Source organism: Bos grunniens, chromosome 12 (assembly GCF_055505025.1).
Source record: "Bos grunniens cultivar Pamir isolate PY7600 chromosome 12, Bosgru_T2T1.0, whole genome shotgun sequence".
Lineage (NCBI taxonomy): Eukaryota > Metazoa > Chordata > Mammalia > Artiodactyla > Bovidae > Bos > Bos grunniens.
In genome coordinates this window covers 93,307,331-93,327,988 of record NC_141176.1, presented here as the reverse complement: position 1 = coordinate 93,327,988, position 20,658 = coordinate 93,307,331, and the positions used below count along the sequence as shown (strand labels likewise).

General features: G+C 59.2%; 1 protein-coding gene across 4 annotated transcripts in view; it reads left to right on the top strand.

Moving 5' to 3' along the window:
• The first annotated feature begins 1,300 nt into the window (after nt 1–1,300).
• RASA3 (RAS p21 protein activator 3) overlaps nt 1,301–20,658 on the top strand; it is an 82,555-nt gene continuing 63,197 nt past the window's right edge. For 3 of the 4 annotated variants that reach the window (XM_086328734.1, XM_086328732.1, XM_086328731.1), the window contains exon 1: nt 2,578–2,706. Coding sequence is in view for 3 of the 4 variants with exons in the window: in XM_086328732.1 (XP_086184858.1) it covers nt 2,652–2,706 (55 nt within the window). In the remaining variant the exon portion in view is untranslated. Of the gene's footprint in view, nt 1,659–2,577; nt 2,707–20,658 lie in introns of those variants that run through there. The other variant, XM_086328733.1, reaches the window with a different exon arrangement.

Below are 20,658 nucleotides of genomic sequence, written 5' to 3'. Positions count from 1 at the left end.
GTAGTTCTCCTGCTGGCTGGCTTCTGTCCTGCCCCTGATGCCATGTTCGACTGACCATCACTGTAGCTTTTCCAGCTCAGCACATCAGGGCTGCCACTGCAGTCTTGCTGCACAGGAACTACTCCCAGTTACTTCTGAAGTTAAACGTCACCATCTGGCCTCTATCATGTCACCACCTCGTCATGCTCACTGCTATTAGGGAGCCCAGTGCTCCCTGTAACCACGTGTCCGCCCTCCTCAGTCCTGCACAGCCAGCACGTCCCTCATCACATTTGGAAATGGAGCGTCTCCTGGGCTTTCTAGGCACTGACTAGGTTTCCTGGGCTCCTGGAGCTTATTTCCTCTGCTGTTTCATGGCTCTGAGCACTGGGATGCTGTCCTCAGCTGTCTGCCACAACCACTAGGCATTTCCACTTCAATTCATGTGGGATGCTGCTTTTTACAAGCTTCCAAAGGCCCTACGAGGGGTCTGGAGTTCCAGCCCGGGTGCTGAATCCTGTATCATGGTTCAATGACGCTGTGTCAGGGGACTCTAACCTGGTCCCCCGTGATGGCAGTCCTCTCCTGGGTCCAGCGTTCTTTGGTTCTGCTCCTGATTTTGCTCCCCCGGTCCCTCCAGCACGTTTTCCATGTTTGCAGATCCAGCACTTCCCCAGCTGGGAGATGCTGCTGTGCTGGGGAGTGGAGATCGACGCAGAGCACAGGCACCCTCCCACAATCATCTGTAAGCACAGAGGGCGTGTTTGCCTGTGACAGGGGAAGGGGCACACCTCTTCAAGTGCAAAAGATTTAGGGAGGCTGGGATTCAAGGTTCTGAGTGCATTAATCCAGATGACACTCCCCCAAACCTCTGGGTCACAGCAACCTTCCTTGGGCTGGGCCTGCAGGCGGCCCTGGAGCACTCTGACTTTTGTTATTAAGTCCTCACTCTGATCCACAGCTTTTTTGGTTCTCTGGCTGTAGGAGAGTTATATGGTGACAAAGAAACCTTTTTGTCACATTTTCCTTAAATGGGTGATCTTCTCATTGCCTCGCCCTCAGCAAGAACCCTCTGGTTCCAAAGCCAGGTGAATCCTGCTTTTCCCAACCTCCCTAGTGCCTGAAATGCTGCACTGCACTGCGCCCCCATGCTCAGCTTGGATGCAGTCACTGGCAGGTAGGGGGCTCCCAGCTCTCAAACCCCATCACAGAGGCCACTCCTAGAACACTCCTGGCCCCAACTGTCTTATGCTGGTTTCTCTGGAAACAGACTCTGAAGCAGAGATCGGAGTGTGAAGGCCTTTTTTGGAAGTGTTCTCAGAAGGGGAGTCCTGAGAGGGAGTGAGGGAAGGAAGACTGCATTGGGGAGCAGCTGGTCAACAAGGCATCTGCTCCCAGGGCTCAAGCAGATCCTCTGAGAAACTTGGGAGCTGGGGGTGCTTTCCAGTTCCCCAGATGGAGGCAAATCCCTCCCAGTTCAGATCAAAGGAAGGCTGGCTTACTGCAGGAGCCCCCGAGGTCTGGAGTAGGGTGCAGCAGCTCTCACTGGGGCTTGGACAAGGGAGGGGCTGCTGCCCTAACCTTCCTGTTAAACCCCAGTAAACACCTTCTGTGAAGGTCTTGAGCAGATAAACTCCAGCAGATGACTGAGGACCTGGAAGGAGGCTCAAGTAGTCTGGGTAAAGAGGATCATTAACTTTTCTCAACACATACGTCAACATTTCTTTAAGGAAGTGAGGAAAAGTAACGAAGAGAACAGGCCTATTTATTATGCTTGTATTCTGGGGGGGGGGGGGGTGTGTGTGTGCTTGTGTGGTGCTGCGGGCTCTGAAGCCAGAGGAGGGGAAGAGGACGTGAAGTCAGTAGACACAGAAAATGCTCTGAGGATGGTAGCCTGGGGGCAGGGAAGACAGACAGGAGTGCACTTGACCTTGTGAGAAGCTAGGAGCTAAGGGTGGCCCGAGGCCCGGGACGGGCAGGTTGGCAGCTGGAGGGATTGGTTCTCACCAGGACTGCCCGCTCCTCCAGATCCCAGGTCGCCTGCAGTGCCTACTCTGAGAGGGCTGAGTTGGGCCGCGGAATTCTTTTCCTTTTCCATCTTTAGGTTTGCGTTTCTTAAATCCCTGTGCATGTGTCTTCCCTCCCACGCCCCTGACTGGTCCCCACACCCAGCAACACTCGCCGCCCCCCGCACACCCGGCTGCTCGGCCTGTTTCCCCTGCAGCAACCAGCCCGGTCGCCCCTCCGGCTGCTTCCCACTGCACCCCCGTCCTGCTCTCGCCGCCGGCCTGGACCCCGCACTCCCCGCCGGTTCCTCTCTGCCCCGCCAGGAGTCCGGTGCTGTTCCTAGGATGCTTGGCGGATACAGAACCAGCCCCTCGGGCCTGGGATGTGGGCGGAGCCTCCCCGCCCCTCCTTCTTGCCTTCAACCAATGAGCGGCTGGGATCGCTCCGTTGGCCGGACGGTGACGCCTCCGCCCCGCGGCGGGCTTTGGGCAACCGGGGCAGGGGGCGTGGCCTCTCCGCCACCCCGCTTGCGTCCCCGGCCAATGGGCGGCGTGTGGGCGGAGTCGGAGGCGGAGCTCAGCGGGCGCGCGGGCGCGGGGACTGCGCCGCCGCTCGGGCTCCGGCTGCTCCGCGGGACTCGGCTCGCGGATCCCGGCGGACCCAGCATGGCGGTGGAGGAAGAGGGGCTCCGGGTCTTCCAGAGCGTGAAGATCAAGATCGGTGAGCTCCCAGGAGCAGGCGGGGCGGCGGAGTCTTCGGGGGGCTCGCGGCGGCGCCCCCGGTCCCCAACCCCTTCGCTGGGGTTCACGGCACTGGCGCCTCCCAGCGATGCGCGCTCCCCGGTTGCGGCCCCCTCCTCACCCCGGGAGAGCTTAGCCGCGGCCCCCTCCCCAGCACCAGAGACGCCCAGCGGCGGCCCTCTCCCCGCCTGCCCCGAGGGCGGGCTGGGCCGAGGGGGCCGGTGGCCCTGGGGGACGCAGCTCCCCGCCGCTGGCGTCCCCTAGTCCCCGGAGGCAGGGTCGACTGCAGCCGGGGGAGGTGCTCCGCCGGACTTGGGTCTGGTCCCCAGGGACTGCGTATCTGCGTGTGCACGAGCGCGCGCATGGGGGCTCTCCGGATGCGAGAATTTTAGGTGCCAGAAACACCCAGCTTGGGGTTCCGCGCCTCGCTTAGTGCGGCACCCAGACACTTCCTTTGCTGGGGACGTGGGAGCTCTTGCACCTTCCCTCCGGGGCGAGGGGCCGAGCGGGTGGCTGTGTAGGTGGATGTGTCTGTGTGTGTCTGCCTGTGACTGTGTGCCGGCGCTCTGGCCCAGGGCTCTCTCAGGGCAGGGCGCCAGGACAGCCACCCCCTCCCCCTTCCATTGAGAACTGGCGGAGGGAGCTCTTGGCCACCAGGGCCTGCCATTCAGGTCGTGTCCCCAGAGCCGCCTGCCGCTCTCACTGGATCCAGGAGCTGGGGGAGGGGCTGGGAGGCTGTGTCTGGACTTCCTGGGTTTATGTGGAGAGACTTGCTTTTTCCCACTTCTGACTGGGAAGGGTGATGTACAAGTTCTCCAAAAACAAGACCAGGGCCTGGAGTGACCGTTACCCGTCACTGCCATTGGCGTGCCGGCTGAGAGGACAGCTCCTGCTGGAGAGGGCTTCTAAGGCCTGCGAGAGTTGCCCTCTCAGGGTCCTTCTTGCTCACTGAACCCCCGGGTCCTCCACGTTCCCATGTGAAAAAGGGCCTCTGGGAACCATGCCAGGCCCCCAATGACTTCTGGAGTGTCAGTTGTTGATGACATCTGATGCTGCTTAGGAATTCCAGCCACCCCAAATCAGCGTGTTGTTTCCTGTCTGCTTTATTTTGGTTTATGGATCATCGCTGAGACGCTGTTGATATTTGGCTCAGAAGCACTGCAGATAGGATGGGGCCGCACCTCAGCCCTGAGGAGATTGCCTGCAGAGGGTTTCTCTTGTTTACTTGGTTGGAATCTGCTGTCACTTTCTGCCGAGAGGTTCAGCAGGGCCCTCCACCTGAAGTGAGGCAGGGAAAGTGCCTCTCAGCCCCAGGGCCAGTGAGCATGAAGGGGATTCACATCAGAGGCCTTGAGCTGCTTCCTTAATCAGGGGACAGGAAGGGGTGGGGCATGGCCGCAGGGGTGTGCCAAGCTTCTGGGTGCAGCAGGCATGAGGGGGTCTGGGGACTTTGGAGTTCGAGCCCCGCACAGCCAGCTTGGACTTGTGTCAGGAAGCCGAGAAAATTGATTTCTTTCCAGAGTGGCCCAGTCCAAGAAGCAGAGGGCGAGGAGGTCCCCACAGGTCCAGGAGAGGAACTCTGCTGGCCTGGCAGGACTCCCTCAGGGAGGCTCTGGACCCACACAGATGGGCCGGGCCTGGAGGAAAAGGGCTTGGAGATGCTGCTTGGTTAGGCTTTCTCTCTTTTGTGTGTATCGCTTTAAACAAGTGAGAGGAGCGCCCGGCTCAGTGGGGGATTAGTGCAGCCACTGAACATCTGCTGCTCCAGCCCCGCGTGGGGATGGGTATTATTAGAGCCGTTGGAGACCCCCACCCTGATGTTTGGGGACTGCAGCAGAGAGGATGAGCAGAAACGCCTGTCTACAGTGGTCCAGCTCCCTGGGCATGGTTTCAGCTCTCAGAAGACCCTGTCTTCTTCCGTCTTTGAGGGTCTTCACCCGCTCTGCGGGGCTATCCCATCTTTGTCGCTGGGGCTTGGAGGGAGCAAGGGCCTCTGCAAAGCACAGGTAGGGCCTCCTCCTGTGCTGGAGCAAAGAGGCGGTCTGGGCCTTGCTGCTGACTTCGAACCCGGGCCTGGCCCCAGAGGGGGAATGCGGGAGCCGGTCAAGGGGCTTAGTCTTGTTCCACTGTGAGTAGGAGGGCCTGGTGGGTGGTGCCCCAAGCTTTCCACTTCTTTCTTCCTTCCCCTGCTGTGGCCAGGCTTGACTCTGACTTGCCTCAGTGCCGGGCCATGGAGGCAGGCCAATGAGGAGGGATACCAGCACTGACCTGGAGGAGGGGCGGCTACACAGGCACACCCACCTCCTGGTCCCGGTAGACCCTGGCTGATCGTCCATTCATACTGAGCCCTGTCTTGGGGCTGGCTGGCAGCATGCCCGTGTCTGCTGGTGGCCTGCCGGCTGGAAGACACAGAGTAAGCGCCCCCCCCCCCCCACTTTCATGGCCTCATTTTTCCATTTGCAAAATGCCTGCAGTCATTGTCTACAGCATCCTGTGGGAGCTTCCCTACCCCCACCCCCCCAAAAGAGACAGAGGAATTCTCCCTCCAGTTATGCCGTCAGCAGCATCACTGTCCCTTGTACTGAGAGGAAAGGCAGAATGTTTTGGGGAGCTGAGAGTCTTTTGGGGTGGGGCTGTAGTCCTCAGTCTGGAACGTGTGGTGGTACTTGGTCATTAAGAGACTAACACTGGGGAAAATGGGAAGAATCTCTTCCTTTTTTTCCTCTTCCCCTTTCTTTTTCCTTCCACGTTTTGCAAATGAGATAATACATAAGAAAGTGCTGGGGAAAAGTAAGGTATTTTTATTGTAACTATCTCGAGTCCTTGTCTTAAAGAACCTGTGTCTTTCCCCACTTAAGTCTCGCAGTTATTTTGGATGGTTCTTCTGCACACTTGGCTATCTTACCCGTGGTCTATCTTTGGTAACAGCAGTGTCTCATGTCAAGCGAGACTGAGCACACTTCCTATGAGGCCACTTTGAGGAAGTGTGCTCCTCTGACTTTCCGTGAGTCAGGGCTTTAGCCCTGGGAGGGGAGCGACTGCAGGCGGATGGGTGCAGACCCCCAGCGGGAGCCCCCTGCCCCGTGCTGTCGTTTGGACTTGGCGCTCCTCTAGGACTTGCGACACGGCTTTACTTTCCAGTGATGTTTCCCATTTCCATGACAGTTACTCCTTGTTTTTAAAAGTGTCGTCTCAATAAATGTGTTCCGTTAAGAGCAATACAGAGGGGTTTCTCTCAAGCTAAAAAGCAGAAAATCCTGGCCTTGCACTTGAGGATAAGAAAAGCCCCCTTAGCCCAGCCTGTGGTTGGACTGCTGTCGGGTTTGAGGGCATCTGGGATCGGTGGTGAGTGTCAGGTTTGAGGGCATCTGGGATCTGTGCTGAGTCCTGAGTGAGGCCACGGGGAGGCCTTCTTTCTTGGGTCCAGAAATGGCCCCCTTCTCCCCGGTGCTCAGAGCACCTGCCCCTGTTCCTTCTCCATCAGCCGAGACCCTGCCACGGCCAAGGGCGAGTGCGGCCTGGGTGCAGCACGCACAGTAGCAGGGAACCTCCGCGCCTCCTTGGCCGGCTGTGGGCCTGCCCGCTGGCAAATGCATCCTTCCAGAAGCCCTTCTGGCGGGGAGGGACCCTGGGTGGCCTAGTGAAGAAGCCCTAGACCTCAGGGGTTGAGAGTTCAGGATTCCAGTTCTGAGAATGACTTTTAATCTGATTTCCACCGTGGGAAGCGGTGGTGTGCCCAACACAGGGTCTGCGAGGCTCAGATGAGGGCTTGTAAATTGAAATCGTTTTTAATAGAAGGGCTTCGCAGGGCTCAGTCGGAGGACAAGGTCTGTGAACATGACGGGTGATGTCACAGTGTGTGTGCGCGCGCAGGCGGGCGTGTGTGCGTGGGTGGGCGTGTGTGCGCGCGCGCAGGCGGGCGTATGTGCGCGGGCGGGCGTGTGTGTGCGTGTGTGCGCGCGCGGGCGGGCGTGTGTGTGCGTGTGTGCGCGCGGGGGCGGGCGTGTGTGTGCGTGTGTGCGCGCGCAGGCGGGCGTATGTGCGCGGGCGGGCGTATGTGCGCGGGCGGGCGTGTATGTCTGTGCGCGTGTGTGCGCGCGCGGGCGTGTGTGTGTGTGTGCATGCACGCGGGCGTGTGTGTGTGTGTGTGTGTGTGTGAGAGAGAGAGAGAGAGAGTGGGAGGAGGGGCTGTGCTGGCCACACACGGTTCTTGGCATCTGGGGTTTTATATTTTCCGGAGTGCTCCGATTCTAAAATTAACCTGGATATTCTATTAACCGAGCTAGGCTCTCAAGCTATTTCTGGCCCCTGAGGACCAGGGTGCAGGCTGGCTCTGCCTGAGGCAGTGAGGTCGGTCCTAACCCAGCCTGTGGCTCTGGGCTTCCCTGGAAGGGGCGTGTGCTGGCGTGTGGGGTGGGGCGGGGTGCACACCTCAGGGTCTGGGGTGCACATTCTCTGGCTTCACCTACCTTCTCACAAGCCCACAGTGTTGCTGTCACCATCAAGGGAGGGCGGTGATGGCGCCCGCCCCAGCCCCACCTGCCAGCTAGCAGGGTCCCGTGCTGCCCCCTCGCCGTGCAGTGAACCTGGGTGGCAGCAGCCACCCGTCCCCCTGGAGAGGACAGGCCTGTGTGAGGACGAGGCGCAAGGTCCCCGTGCACAGGCGCTGGGACACAGGTGGGGGCACAGAACTCATGCAGGTGGGATTGGACAGGAGCAGGGACCGAGTCAGCTGCCCCCACGGGGCCCGGCTGGAAAGGAGCAGGGCCTCAGGGGCAGGGTCTGGGGGACGGGGTCAGCACTTGGCAGGAAATGTCCAGACTTCTCTCAAGCTTACGAGGCGTGTGCTCGAGTCACACCCTCCTGAGGGCATTTGAGAGTCAGCGCATCACACATCACACTGTGGAAACAACCCAAGTGGGAGGAGTGAAGCTGAGAAGCGATGCTTGGAAGTCACACCTGAAAGTGGAGGCTGCAGGCGCCCCTCCTGCTTCCAAGGGAGGAGGGTCCACTGGGTTCTGGTCGCTCAGGAAAGGCGGGGGGCCTGACACGGAGTCCTGGGCAATTGCTGGCTGACTGAAGCTTCAGGCACGGCCAGGCTGGCTCAGCCTCAGCCTGCTCTGTTGCAGAGAGAGGAGGAGCGGCCCCAAGCACGGCAGAGCCGCACGAGGCCCTTTGTGTGCGGCTCAGTGAGCCGGTGTGAACAAAGGCGCCTGCGGTGCTCCCGTCTTGAGGGTGAGGTGTTAGCTGGTGCAATTGGAAGCTGCGTGTTCAGTTAGTCCTCTAACAGGTTAGGGCTCCAGCTGAGTCAGGAGAGGGAGGTGAGGTGGGGAGGTGGGGTCCTGGCCGGATGCCTGTCCTCTGCACCCCACTGTCAGGATGGGGGTCCGTGTTCCTGCTCCTGTTGGTCACTGTCAGGATGGGGGTCCGTGTTCCTGCTGCAGTCGGTCGCTGGCAGGATGGAGGTCCGTGTTCCTGCTGCTGTTGGTCGCTGGTGGTGCTCAGGAATGCTCAGAGGAGTGGGAAATGCCAGTTGAAGGGGGTGATTACATGGTGGCACCCCTACAGCCAGGAGGGTTCTGCAGCTTTCAGAGAAATGAGCTGGAGCCCAGCCAGGCCGTGTGACCTGCAGGAAGCCACAGGTGTGACTGAAAAGACAGCGGTGTGAAGAGCCCGCTCGCCTCTGACGGTCCCCAAGAAGAGCAGGGAGACAGACACGCGTGGAAACAACCCCATGCACGTCTGTCCGCTGGACCCCAGCTGGGGAGTGTGGAGACACTTCTGTAGGAAGAGAAAATAGATCTGCTGGAAGAAGCAAGATCATTACTGTTGTGTATATAGATGGCTAAATGAAGAGTTAAAAATCACAGCCACTTAAAATGTGAAGGGAACAGTGGTCTGCGGAGGATACCAGGGCCCAGGAAGACAATTTCCTGGACCGCAGAGGCTCATGCATGACAAGTGGGGGGCGGCCACCAGCACAGGGTGCGTGAGGTGGGGGCCCCGAATGGACGCGGACACGTGGGCGTCCTGGGCTGCAGCCCTGTGGTCAGGGAGGTCTAGCCCAGATGACGGGGAACTTAGAGTCCCGCCATCCACACAGAGGACCCTGTGCTTTTCTTTAAGTGTGAGGGATTCCGGAATTCAACAGGTTACACATTCAGATTGCAGGGCAATCACACGCTCTGTGATCAAGTCTCCCAACTCCACGTGCAGCTCGCGCCAGGGGCTGGACCCATGTGTGTTCCCACACGGCGCTGCTGGGGGGCTCGGGGCCGCTCAGCATCAGTGTCCAGGACGCTTGTCTGTGGGATGTGATGGGTCAACAGGAGCATGGGGACCAGGTGGTGGCCCTAGTCCTCCGAGTGTCTGCAAGCACTCCTGTGTTTCTGTACGCAGGTGGGTCCCGGCTGGCCGGGGCTGTCCTAGGATATGGCCTTGTCCGTTGTGGTTTTAGAGCAAGCTTGCAGCCCGTAGTGGAGATGGTCAGTATCCCACAAGGACCCCTTCGGTGAGGTCACGTGTCCACCCCGAGGCCTGCCCGCTGTGGGGGGCTGGACCCCCCTCAGGTTCGATCTGCACTGTACCCCTCACCCCTAAGTCAGACCAGGAGTGTCTCTGGGGCCTGTATTTTCCTCTTTGCATAGTTTTTGCTCCTGTCATCTGAATGGTTTCCGAAGCGTAAGAAGTGGCTGTCTTAACCCCATTGCCAGCAGGATGGAACCCGAAGGGAGCCTCAGAGGGCTCAGGGTGACTTGGCGTCTGGAGCCGCAGTCAGTCGGGCTGCGCTCCGCCAGCCTTGCTGCCCCATCGCTGCTCCAAAGACAGTCCCTCTCGCTTGGTGCCCACTGGTGCCTCCACAGGACCAGGACCAGGACCAGGGCCTGGATGCCAGCCTCTCCTGGGACTGGTTCCCCCTCGGCCGCTCTCCAGAGCTGGTGGGATCCCAGGAAGGGGCCTGGGCTTCTGGATTTTGGGGACATTTAAGGGAGCGATGCTGACAATTAACCTTGTCTGGAGCTTTGTTTTGAACTTGACAGTGGATCCAGTTGGGTATGATCTGTGTGCAGAGTCAGTTCAATTCAGCTCAGTCGCTCAGTTGTGTCCGACTCTTTGCGACCCCATGGACTGCAGCACGCCAGGCCTTTCTGTCCATCACCAACTACCGGAGCTTGCTCAAACTCATTACCATCGAGTCAGTGATGCCATCCAACCATCTCATCCTCTGTCGTCCCCTTCTCCCCCCACCTTCAATCTTTCCCAGCATCGGTGTCTTTTCCAATGACTCAGTTCTTCACATCAGGTGGCCAAAGTATTGGAGTTTCAGATTCAGCATCAGTCCTTCCAGTGAATATTCAGGACTAATTTCCTTTAGGATGGACTGGTTTGATCTCCTTGCAGTCTAAGGGACTCTCAAGAGTCTTTTCCACTCCACAGTTCAAAAGCATCAATTCTTTGGTGCTCAGTTTTCTTTATGGTCCAACTTTCACATCCACACATGACTATTGAAAAACCATAGCCTTGACTAGATGGACCTTTGATGGCAGGGTAATGTCTCTGCTTTTTAATACTCTGTCTAGGTTGGTCATAACTTTTCTTCCAAGGAGCAAGTGTCTTTTAATTTCATGGCTGCAGTCACCATCTGCGGTGATTTTGGAGCCCCAAAAATAAAGTCTCTCGGTGTTTCTATTGTTTCCTCATCTATTTCCCATGAAGTGATGGGACCGGATGCCATGATCTTTGTTTTTTGAAGGTTGAGTTTTAAGCCAACTTTTTCACTATCCTCTTTCACTTTCATCAAGAGGCTCTTTAGTTCCTCTTCACTTTCTGCCATAAGGGTGATGTCATCTGCATATCTTGAGGTTATTGATGTTTCTCCCAGCAATCTTGACTCCAGCTTGTGCTTCATCCAGCCCAGCATTTCGCATGATGTGTTCTGCATATAAGTTAAACAAGCAGGGTGACAGTATACATCCTTGATGTATTCCTTTCCCAATTTAGAACCAGGCCGTTGTTCCATGTCCAGTTCTAACTGTTGCTTCTTGACCTGCATACAGATTTCTCAGGAGGCAGGTCAGGTGGTCTGGTGTTCCCATCTCTTTCAGAATTTTCCACAGTTTGTTGTGATCCACACAGTCAAAGGCTTTGGCGTAGTCAGTAAAGCAGAAGTAGATGTTTTTTTGGAACTCTCTTCCTTTTTCGATGATCCAGCAGATGTTGGCAATTTGATCTGTGGTTCCTCTGCCTTTTCTAAGTCCAACTTGAACATCAGGAAGTTCACAGTTCACATATTGCTGAAGCCTGGCTTGGAGAATTTTGAGCTTTACTTTGCTAGTGTGTGAGATGAGTGCAATTGTGCTGTAGTTTGAACATTCTTTGGCATTGCCTTTCTTTGGGATTGGGATGAAAACTGACCTTTTGCAGTCCTGTGGCCACTACTGAGTTTTCCAAATTTGCTGGCATATTGAGCGCAGCACTTTCACAGCATAGTCAGGACCTTTATTTCTTTCTGTGTGACTCTCCTTTCCAGAGGCCACACAGAGTGGTCCCCCGGGACCTCCCACTCCAAGCCCCTCCTCACACTGTTGGCTGAGGACAGCTGCTTGTGCCCCTGGATCTTTTCTGTAGCTTTGTCTCGTGTATTTTTCTTTTAAGGAAAAGATGTCACTTTCCTTTTTCACTTTGTTGGAGGGACTGGAACGACCAGTTGACCTGAGTTTGTGCTCCGCCCTTTTTCACACTGCTGGACCTGCCTGCAGGGCCCCAGACACGCCAGGAAGCAGAAGGTGTCCCTGCGGACACGGTAGTGTCTGAGTCTCGTCACGACTCTGTGCCGTGTGCAGGCACGCGTTTTCACTGGCCCCTCCCCCTGAGGCTCAGAGAGGCCAGGGCACTTTCCCAAAGTCGCACAGTGAGAGAAGTGACCGCCTCAGTTGTCTGGTGATGAACTTGTAATTGCCCAGGTCAGTGAGGAACAGCCTCTAGGGTGTGTTGTCAAGTCACTTCCTCAGCAGACAGCTGACTTCCCTCCAGGGCCTCCCCTTCCCTGAGAATCTTGGAAAGAGCATTTGGGGACATTCTCAGCCAAGCGACACCTGTGAGGTCAGGTCAGCGAGGTCAGGGCCTGCTGACCACCTCCCAGCCAAGGTTCTTGAGCTGCTGGACAACTGGGCAACTTCACCTGAGATCACACTTCAGATGCGGGACTGGGGTCCACGTGGACAGAGCCGGAGGGCTGGGCTCGGCATGGACAGAGCCGGGGGGCTGGGCTCCGCGTGGACAGAGCTGGAGGCTGGGCTCTGCGGGGACAGAACCGGAGGCTGGGCTTCCCGTGGACAGAGCTGGGGGCTGGGCTCCCCGTGGACAGAGCTGGGGGGCTGGGCTCCGTGTGGACAGAGCCGGGGGGCTGGGCTCCACGTGGACAGAGCCAGGGGGCTGGGCTCCGCATGGACAGAGTGGGGGGCTGGGCTCCCCGTGGACAGAGCTGGGGGCTGGGCTCTGCGGGGACAGAGCTGGGGGCTGGGCTCCCCGTGGACAGAGCCGGGGGGCTAGGCTCCGTGTGGACAGAGCCAGGGGGCTGGGCTCCACGTGGACAGAGCCAGGAGGCTGGGCTCCGCATGGACAGAGTGGGGGGCTGGGCTCCCCGTGGACAGAGCTGGGGGCTGGGCTCTGCGGGGACAGAGCTGGGGGCTGGGCTCCCCGTGGACAGAGCCGGGGGGCTAGGCTCCGTGTGGACAGAGCCGGGGGGCTGGGCTCCACGTGGACAGAGCCAGGAGGCTGGGCTCCGCATGGACAGAGTGGGGGGCTGGGCTCCCCGTGGACAGAGCTGGGGGCTGGGCTCTGCGGGGACAGAGCTGGGGGCTGGGCTCCCCGTGGACAGAGCCGGGGGGCTGGGCTCGGCGAGGACAGAGCCGGGGGCTGGGCGCTGCGGGGACATAACCGGGGACTGGGCTCTGATTCGACAGAACTGGGGGCTTGGCTCCCCGTGGACAGAGCCGGGGGGCTGGGCTCCGCATGGACAGAGTGGGGGGCTGGGCTCCGCGGGGACAGAGCTGGAGGCTGGGCTCCCCGTGGACAGAGCTGGGGGCTGGGCTCTGCATGGACAGAGTGGGGGGCTGGGCTCCCCGTGGACAGAGCTGGAGGCTGGGCTCCCCGTGGACAGAGTGGGGGCTGGGCTCCGCGGGGACAGAGCTGGGGGCTGGGCTCCCCGTGGACAGAGCCGGGGGGCTGGGCTCCGCATGGACAGAGTGGGGGGCTGGGCTCTGCAGGGACAGAGCTGGGGGCTGGGCTCCCCGTGGACAGAGCTGGGGGCTGGGCTCCGCGGGGACAGCCTGCAGGCTGCTGTGCAGTAAGAGCAGCACTGTTTCTTCCTGACACCTGCCCTCTGGCTTCTGACCATCCCTTCTTCCTGCTGGCCCAGGGGTTGCCTTATGCAGGAAAAGCTCCCGGACTGGGCAGGCAACAAGTGGTGGTGGTGCGGGGTGGAGCTGTTGAACTTGGGGGTGGGGGTGGGGGAGGAGATTCGGTCCCAGTCCCAAGCCACTGGGCCTCTGGTTGGGCCCAGCTCACTGGGGGCTTTCCAGGGCGAGCTCAGATGGGGCACAGAGCTGTCAGCAGAAATGCAGGAGCACGAACTGGTTCCAGGAATCCCATCAGTGTGCAGACCCCAGGGAATGCTGCCGCACAGGCTCCTTGTAGAGGGCTGCAATGGGCTGCTGTGATGGGCGGGTTTTCCCATGGCCTCTGGGGTGAGGGCGGGCTGGGGATTTCCAGATTGTTCAGGCCTGTGGCTGGCAAGCTCAGCCTTCTCCGGCGGCCCTGCTGGCCTGTCCTGGGGCTGACCGCCATAAACAGTTTTTAAGTTAGGATCAGACAATTGTGTATTTTATCTGCTTTGTAGGGGTGACTTTCAAGGGCAGAGAACTCTTCGTATATGATGTTCACATAGAGGACACACCCCACCTGGGTGCGGTATGTCCAGGCCTTCTGGCAGCATGCAGGGTCCCCAGGCTCCCCAAAAAGGGCTGCACCCTGAGGCCAAGGGCTTGGCTGGGAGAGGAATCATCTGCCTTTAGCACCTCACGGGGGCTCCTCTTGTCAGAGCGTGATTGTGCGTGCACACACGCCTGGGGGCTGTCTCGGGGCAGTGCAGCGCTGTGCAGTGACGGGAGGGAGGCCCATCAGCAGGACCTGTGGCACCAGGGAGCCAGCCTTGTCTGCGCAGCAGGTGCGCACAGGTTCCAGTTCCTCAAGCAACTCTTACTCTTATTTCTTCTGCTGGGCGCGGTGGAGGCTGCAGACACACTGCAGAGTCACAGGGCTCATGTGGGCCGAACCCGGGGGTCTGTGGGGGTGTGTTTGAGGGCACCTGCCATCTGAGAGCCCTGAGGATAGCTTGGCCAGGTCCCAACCTGCCGGGGCCTCGCTGCTGGGACACCTGCCTGTGCAGTTTCTGTGACTTGAGCGTTTTTCTGCAGTTGTTTTGATTTCATGTTTCGTATTCGTATCAGAAACCATTGGCATTTTCGGTCCACAAGCCAGGCTCTTCCTGTAGCTTCTTTTCCTGCCTGTGTCCGGCTGCTCTCTCTCCTCGCTGTGCTCAGGTTGGAGCCCCTAGCTTTTGGCGAGCTCCTAGGACCCTGGGCGGGGCCGAACTGCCAGGAGACCACAGGATTAAGTGAGAGGACGTTGGTTCAGGCGAGGGAAGCGCTGTGAGCAGGGTGCATGAGCCGAGGCGGGTGGGGAGCTGGGGCCCCCGAGTATGAGGCTGTTTCCTGCCCGCCTGCCCTGGTGTGGAGCCCAGCTCCCTGGAAGCGGGCACCCTGCCTGGTGGGACCTGAGCCCCGAGCTGGGTGGGCTGCAGCTGCCTGACCACCCCGGCTCTCCTGGCTGTGCCCTGAGACCTGGCAACTTCTCGGTGATGCCTCCCAGGTGTCGGGAGGGGCGGCCAGAGCACCCTGCGCCTCCTGAGCCCAGCTGGCCCCATCCGTCTGGAGTCCATGGCGTTCCTTTCTCTGTTCATCATTTCCTGCTCCGCTCGGCTCCGCCTCCATATCTGGAGAAGGAGTTTCTCAGCGTTTGGACCCAGGCGTGTGTTTGTGCGCGTCCTGACCGGAAGGAAAGGGTCTCGGAGGCAGAAAACCCCTGTGTCCACGGTTTTGTTCAGTCTCCTGACCTTCTGTTTGCTCGTTTCATGGCGGGTGTTCCGGCCTTCTCCGCAGGGCCTTTCCCTCTTGGCCGGCGTCTTTCCCGACAGGCAGGCCTTCCCGGCAGGAGTGAAGAGGAGGGGCAGGCCGAGCCGCCCGGGTAGAGGCTTCTACATCTTTTTCACCTGCACCCGATTCAGTGTGATTGGTAACAATTTAGGTCTGTCTGTCCCGAAACCGCTCCTGCCGGCCGAACTGGCTTTGCTACCGCTAACTGGGTTAGGACCCCCAGTTTGGTGAATATAAGAATGTCGGTTTCCTGAAGTAGTTTCTGTGGCCAGAAGGGGCTGATGGCCGTGGGTGTTGGCCCGAGCACATGGATCTCTTCAGCCCCCTCGTGCTGGAGGCCATCTGGATTTAGTCCAGATTTAGTATCACGGGGCCTGAAAGTGGTCAAGGCGCCCTTTTGGACAGAAGATACCAGAACAGCTGGGAAGTTTCTGCGTGTCTGATCTGGGATGTGTTAGAGGCCTGTATACACGTGCTGGTTCTGAGTCAGGGTTGGGGTGGCTTGTTGGGCAGCGTGTGGAGGTCAGTGTAAGGGAGCTGGCTTTTCAGGGTCATTCCCAGGCAGCAGTGGGCACTTTCAGGTTGGCCTGATGTAATCACAAGGACTGGTTGTGGGAAAATTAGTTTTCAGGATCTCTTTTCCCTGCATGTGGTGCTCAGAGGTCATCTCAGGGGTGATTCCGAATCCCCTGGACTGACCTTTAGGTGAAGGTGGCCCAAGGATGGCGTGCCATTTGCCTCCCTGGTCGTCCCATGGCAGCTGGACGCCACCTTCACAGAGGCCTGTGGAGTCATAAACCAGGCATTTCTCAGGCCTTGCCTTCCAAGGGTTTACGGACTGAATGGTAAATGAGACAAACCCATCTGCACACTCACGCGTTATGGGAGTAACAGTAAATGGGGTTTTCAGGCCTTGGGGGCCGCTGAAGAAGACTGGAGGGATCTGCCTGCTCCTCCTGTTCCCCCAGGAACGGGCACCTAGGTGTGCACACACGTGCATGAGCGCATACACAGACCCCTGCAGACGTGTGCACGGCACGCTCTGCACACAGTATGCTTTCCAAACCTGGAGAATTCTCAGGGATGATAGAAACTGTGTGCACAAAGACTCCTAAAGACACTGATCCCCGTGGAACAGGAGCAGTGCCCACTTTTGTCATCAAGGACATGCTAAGTGTCAGCACATCTTTTCTGTTCTAAGGTGTGGCTTGTCCGAAGGTGCCCTGCCCTCGGCCTACAGCCCCGGCGGGGTGGGGGGCGCTCACCACGCTGCTCGTTGGACACTGCTCCCGCTCTCAGCAGATGACAGCACTGTCTCGTCCCAAAGGCGTCCGAGGCTCCTTGCAGAGCGGAGGCGGGAGGGTGGCGGGGCAGGACACTGCTTGTAGGTCCCTTTAGTGTTTCCAAGGTGCGAACCTCCTGAGGTAAAGTAGGGCCCTGGACGAGGAGCCTGCTCGGGACCCAGCTGTGGTCCCGCACTTTGGTCTCTTCCTCCTCAGGGTCCCTCGTCACCTGTGGGGTCCTCGTAGCAAGGGCGCAGGGTGGGGGACAGAAGGGGAGCAGCCGTGGAGAACACGAGTCGCAGGTGAGGCTCTCGACGGGGGCGACGTGAGGGAGCATCTTCTGGGAGGTCCCCTGCCTGAGGCGTCTCCTGGCTCTGGGAGCTGAATGACTCAGATGACACCCCAGGAGCCGGGCGGAACCAGCAGGAGGCCCGCTTGTCCCTGCCTCGAAAGCGGATGTCTGGGGTGGATGACGGCCTCCCCATGGTGCTCCGAGGGACCGCTGCAGGCTCACAGTCCCCACGGGTGCCTGGGCCAGTGTGTCCAGACCTTCTGCTTTCCTTCAGAGCCCAATTCTAGCCAGGGAACCACCCCGTGGGTGCAGGTGGCTGTGCTCAGGGGCTTTTTGTTTGTCACACTGGTGGACCCGGTGGGTGGAGACCCTCCCCTGCAGCTCAGCACCTGACCGTGCACGGGCGAGTCCAGGAGAGGGGGCTGCAGTGGACCCCCATGAACACTTGGTGGGTCCTTCACTCTCTCCGCCTCGCCTCAGGAGTCTGGGGGCAAGGAACAGCTAGGTTCCGTGCTTGCCTGATGGAGAGACGCCCGCGGTTGGACTAGCAGGTGCTGCCTGACGGCTCGGGGTGTGGGCGAGGAGGGCAGGACCCCAGGACAGGGACCCTGTGGCCAGGCAGATGGGGACACTTCTACCCTGTATCCTATGGCAAGTCACGACCTCTGTGTGCCTTGGCTTTAGTGTCTAAAATGAGGGCACTAAAAGCTATTTCGCAGGATCGTTACAGGGTTGAGTGTAACTGTCATCTCTTTCCCCTCCCTCCCTTCACTGGGAGGAGAGAGGGCTCAGAAGAGTTCAGACCTGCTGGAATCACAGCGTTGGGTCCTTGAGCCAAAGGTGTTTTTGTGAGCAGTAGATCCAGGACTGGGCTGCGGATTCTGGGGGCGGATGTGGCCGTGTTGGGAGGGCCGGGCTGGAGGGGGTGGGCTCGTGTCCGCACAGGGATCTGGCCATACCTCCCTGGCCACGCGGCCTAAGCAGCATCACCACCACCACAAGGGAACCCCAGGGTGCTGTCAGCTCCTGGGCCTGTGCGTTCTCTTTGGAGCGCGGGTGCTTCTGTGGGCGGCCGACTGTGACTTCAAGGCGAATTTCCCACCGAGAAGCACAAGCTCAGTCGGTGCAGACCTGCGGGAGCAGGTGCCGCGGCTTGGCCAGGAGGCGGTTTCCTGAGGCGGCAGCGGTCAGAGGAAGCGGGATCGGCTTCTGACTTCCGAGTGTGTCCTGGGGCACTTGGCGTGGTCGGAAGGTTCACACGAGGCTGCGTGTGTTTGGGGAGAAACAGGAAGAACAGCCCCCGTTAGGGACTTTAGGTGACAGTTGGTGTTATTTACCATGTGTTGAATTCTGTCTTTTTTTCTGGATCATTCTGTGGTTTTATCTCTGTGGCTCGATGTCTTCATGACGAGAAGTGGGCGTTAATGACTCCGGTAGATATTTTGTAAACCTGGGGTGCTGTCTGCAGTCTCTGCAGCCCCTGCTGGGTGGGGACTGCGGCCCCTGTGCTGACTTTGCCCAGAGATGCTGGGGTGCTGCCTGGTCTCTTGTCTCGCACGGGGACGAAGTGTGAACGTCACCCACCAGCGAAGGGAGCCCTCGGCGGGCCGGGGCGTTTTGCTGTAGCTGACCCCCTGCAACCACAGCCTCTCCACAGGCCGGGCTGCTCTGTGCATGTGGACACCGGCTGAGGGGGCATCCAGCTTCAGTCTCCGACCCTCGGGGAGTGGGGATCACTCACAGATGACTTCAGGGGGTCTGTGTCTCTTGCACATGGAGATGGGGCTACTGCAGAATCAACGCCAGACAGGGCTGGAGGACGTGTCCAACCCACTCTCAGGCTCATTCTAGAAACTTGCCCAAGCTTTATTAACGGATAAGAGAAAACAAAGGCGAGTGAAGAGTGAAGAAAAACAAGTTGCTTTGATAAATACAATCAAATATATAATAAGGTTCCACTCGTTTGACCCATGAAGTTTGAAGACCAACCAAGAGTAAGGCACTTTTAAAGGTAGGATGAGGCCCTGGCCCGTGGCAGTTTTGTCGTCCTTCCCCAAGGGCCCCAGAGTGGGACACACCCACTTCCACGGTCCCTCTGTCTTTAACTGTCCTCCTTTATACGAAAAAGGCCAAGGTGACCCAGAGTCCTTTCCAAGGTAGACGTGGGCTCAAGTCTAATGAAGGAAACCCCAGGAAATCCAGAACAGACGTCAGCACGTGATCAGAGGAAATTGATTTTAAGCTCTGCAGATAAACGAGTCCCCAGGCCTCGGTGTCTGCTGGGCATCGTGGGTAAATTCAGAACAGCGTGCTAGCCAGCAAGTCTCTAGTAGACAGTCGTGGTCCTGAAATGTGGGCGACAAAGGCTGCAACCTGGCTTTCTCACTCGTCTGTTTCTCTCTTAGAAGTTTGTTAAAAGCAACGTGGTTTTTCCCAATAGGTGGCAGGGATTTGGGTGTCTTTCAAGCCTGTTTGATGTTCCTTTTGTTCGTCACCCCTCAGCAGGTGGAGGGAAGGTGCTGGGGCTTTGAGGGGACACCGCCTAGCCACAGCTGCTGGGTAGAGTGTGGGGTGTGAGGCGGGGCTGTTGAGGGGGAGACCCCCTTAGGAGACCTGACGCTGAATAAGCCCCACCAGTGCGCTGCAGTGCATGGGACGCACAGCCTCTGGGTCCTGTGGTGGTGCCATCCAGGCAGTGTGCTCAGCCCACTGCCCAGGACCATGGTCAGGAGAGGCTTCTCGGCCCCAGCTTCTGTCAGCCTCTGGCTCTGCTGCCCCTGCTCTCTGCCACCCCGTCCACCCGCCTGCCCTGCCCCTTGCACGCCCTGCCCCGAGGCGAGCCTCTGCCTCCCTGAGGGGCAGGACTCCTTTCTGAAACCTTTTGCTCTGAGACCCTCAGCCTCTGCTGCCCTCGAGGGTGAGAAGGCTGCAGGACCCCCTGGAGGTGGGAGAAGATGGGGACCTTCACCCGCTCCTCTAGTTTCTGCCCCTTGACCTGTGTGGATCCTCGCAGGGCAGTAGCTCTGGGATGGGGTCTAGTGGTCGTGTTTCAAGGGTCCCAGGGCCTGAGATCTGCTCACTTGCTTGGTCAGAGCTGAGCTGGCCCCCGTGGTGCGCCCCGCAGTCGTCTGCAGGCTGGCTGCGCTCAGCGCTGGGGGGGGGCAGCTGTCCTCCCTGCAGCCAGGCTCCCGGGGGCCAGAGGCTGTTGCTCTCCAGACGGAGACCCCCTGCTCTGCTGCATCCCACGGCACACAGCTGACACCCAGAAGACACAGGGTCCCCCCGTCATAGGATGGAGCTGACGCCCAGAAGACACGGGGTCCCGCAGTCATAGGATGGAGCTGACGCCCAGGAGACACAGGGGCCCCCCCGTCATAGGATGGAGCTGACGCCCAGAAGACACGGGGTCCCCCCGTCATAGGATGGAGCTGACGCCCAGAAGACACGGGGTCCCGCAGTCATAGGATGGAGCTGACGCCCAGAAGACACGGGGTCCCCCCGTCATAGGATGGAGCTGATGCCCGGGAGACACGGGGTCCCCCCGTCATAGGATGGAGCTGATGCCCAGGAGACACAGGGGCCCCCCGTCATAGGATGGAGCTGATGCCCAGGAGACACAGGGGCCCCCCCATGATAGGATGGAGCTGACGCCCAGGAAACACGGGGTCCCCCCGTATTTGCACCAGTTAGTCCTGTCCTGCAGAGGTACCCCATTTGCAGGAGAAGCCGGGACCCCAGGAACTGGTCTCTTTTGGCTTCTGCAGCTTCCACACTCCCACCCCCTACTTTGGAATTGGAGGGAGGGGGTGTCTGTCAGCAGGAGTGAGGCTGGGTGTGTTCTGTGTTGAGTCACCGCTGCTGTGCGAGGGGACCTGGCCACAGCGCCCCGGGGTCGCCAGCCCCCCGGGGTCGCCAGCCCCCAGACTGCATCAGGGAGGCCCTGATGGCCGGCCAGGCAGGGGGCTCAGCCCGCTCTGCTGTTAGTTCTGAGGGGCTTTGACCAGCTTGGGTGGTTAGTGGCCACTTTGGAAGGAGTGTGTCACGAATGTACTTGAAGTGCCGAGTCTCTTTATGGTGCTGCTGGGAGGCCGGTCCTGCGTGCGGGCATGGGGGCGGGCCGTACAGCCGCATCTTTCCTGGAG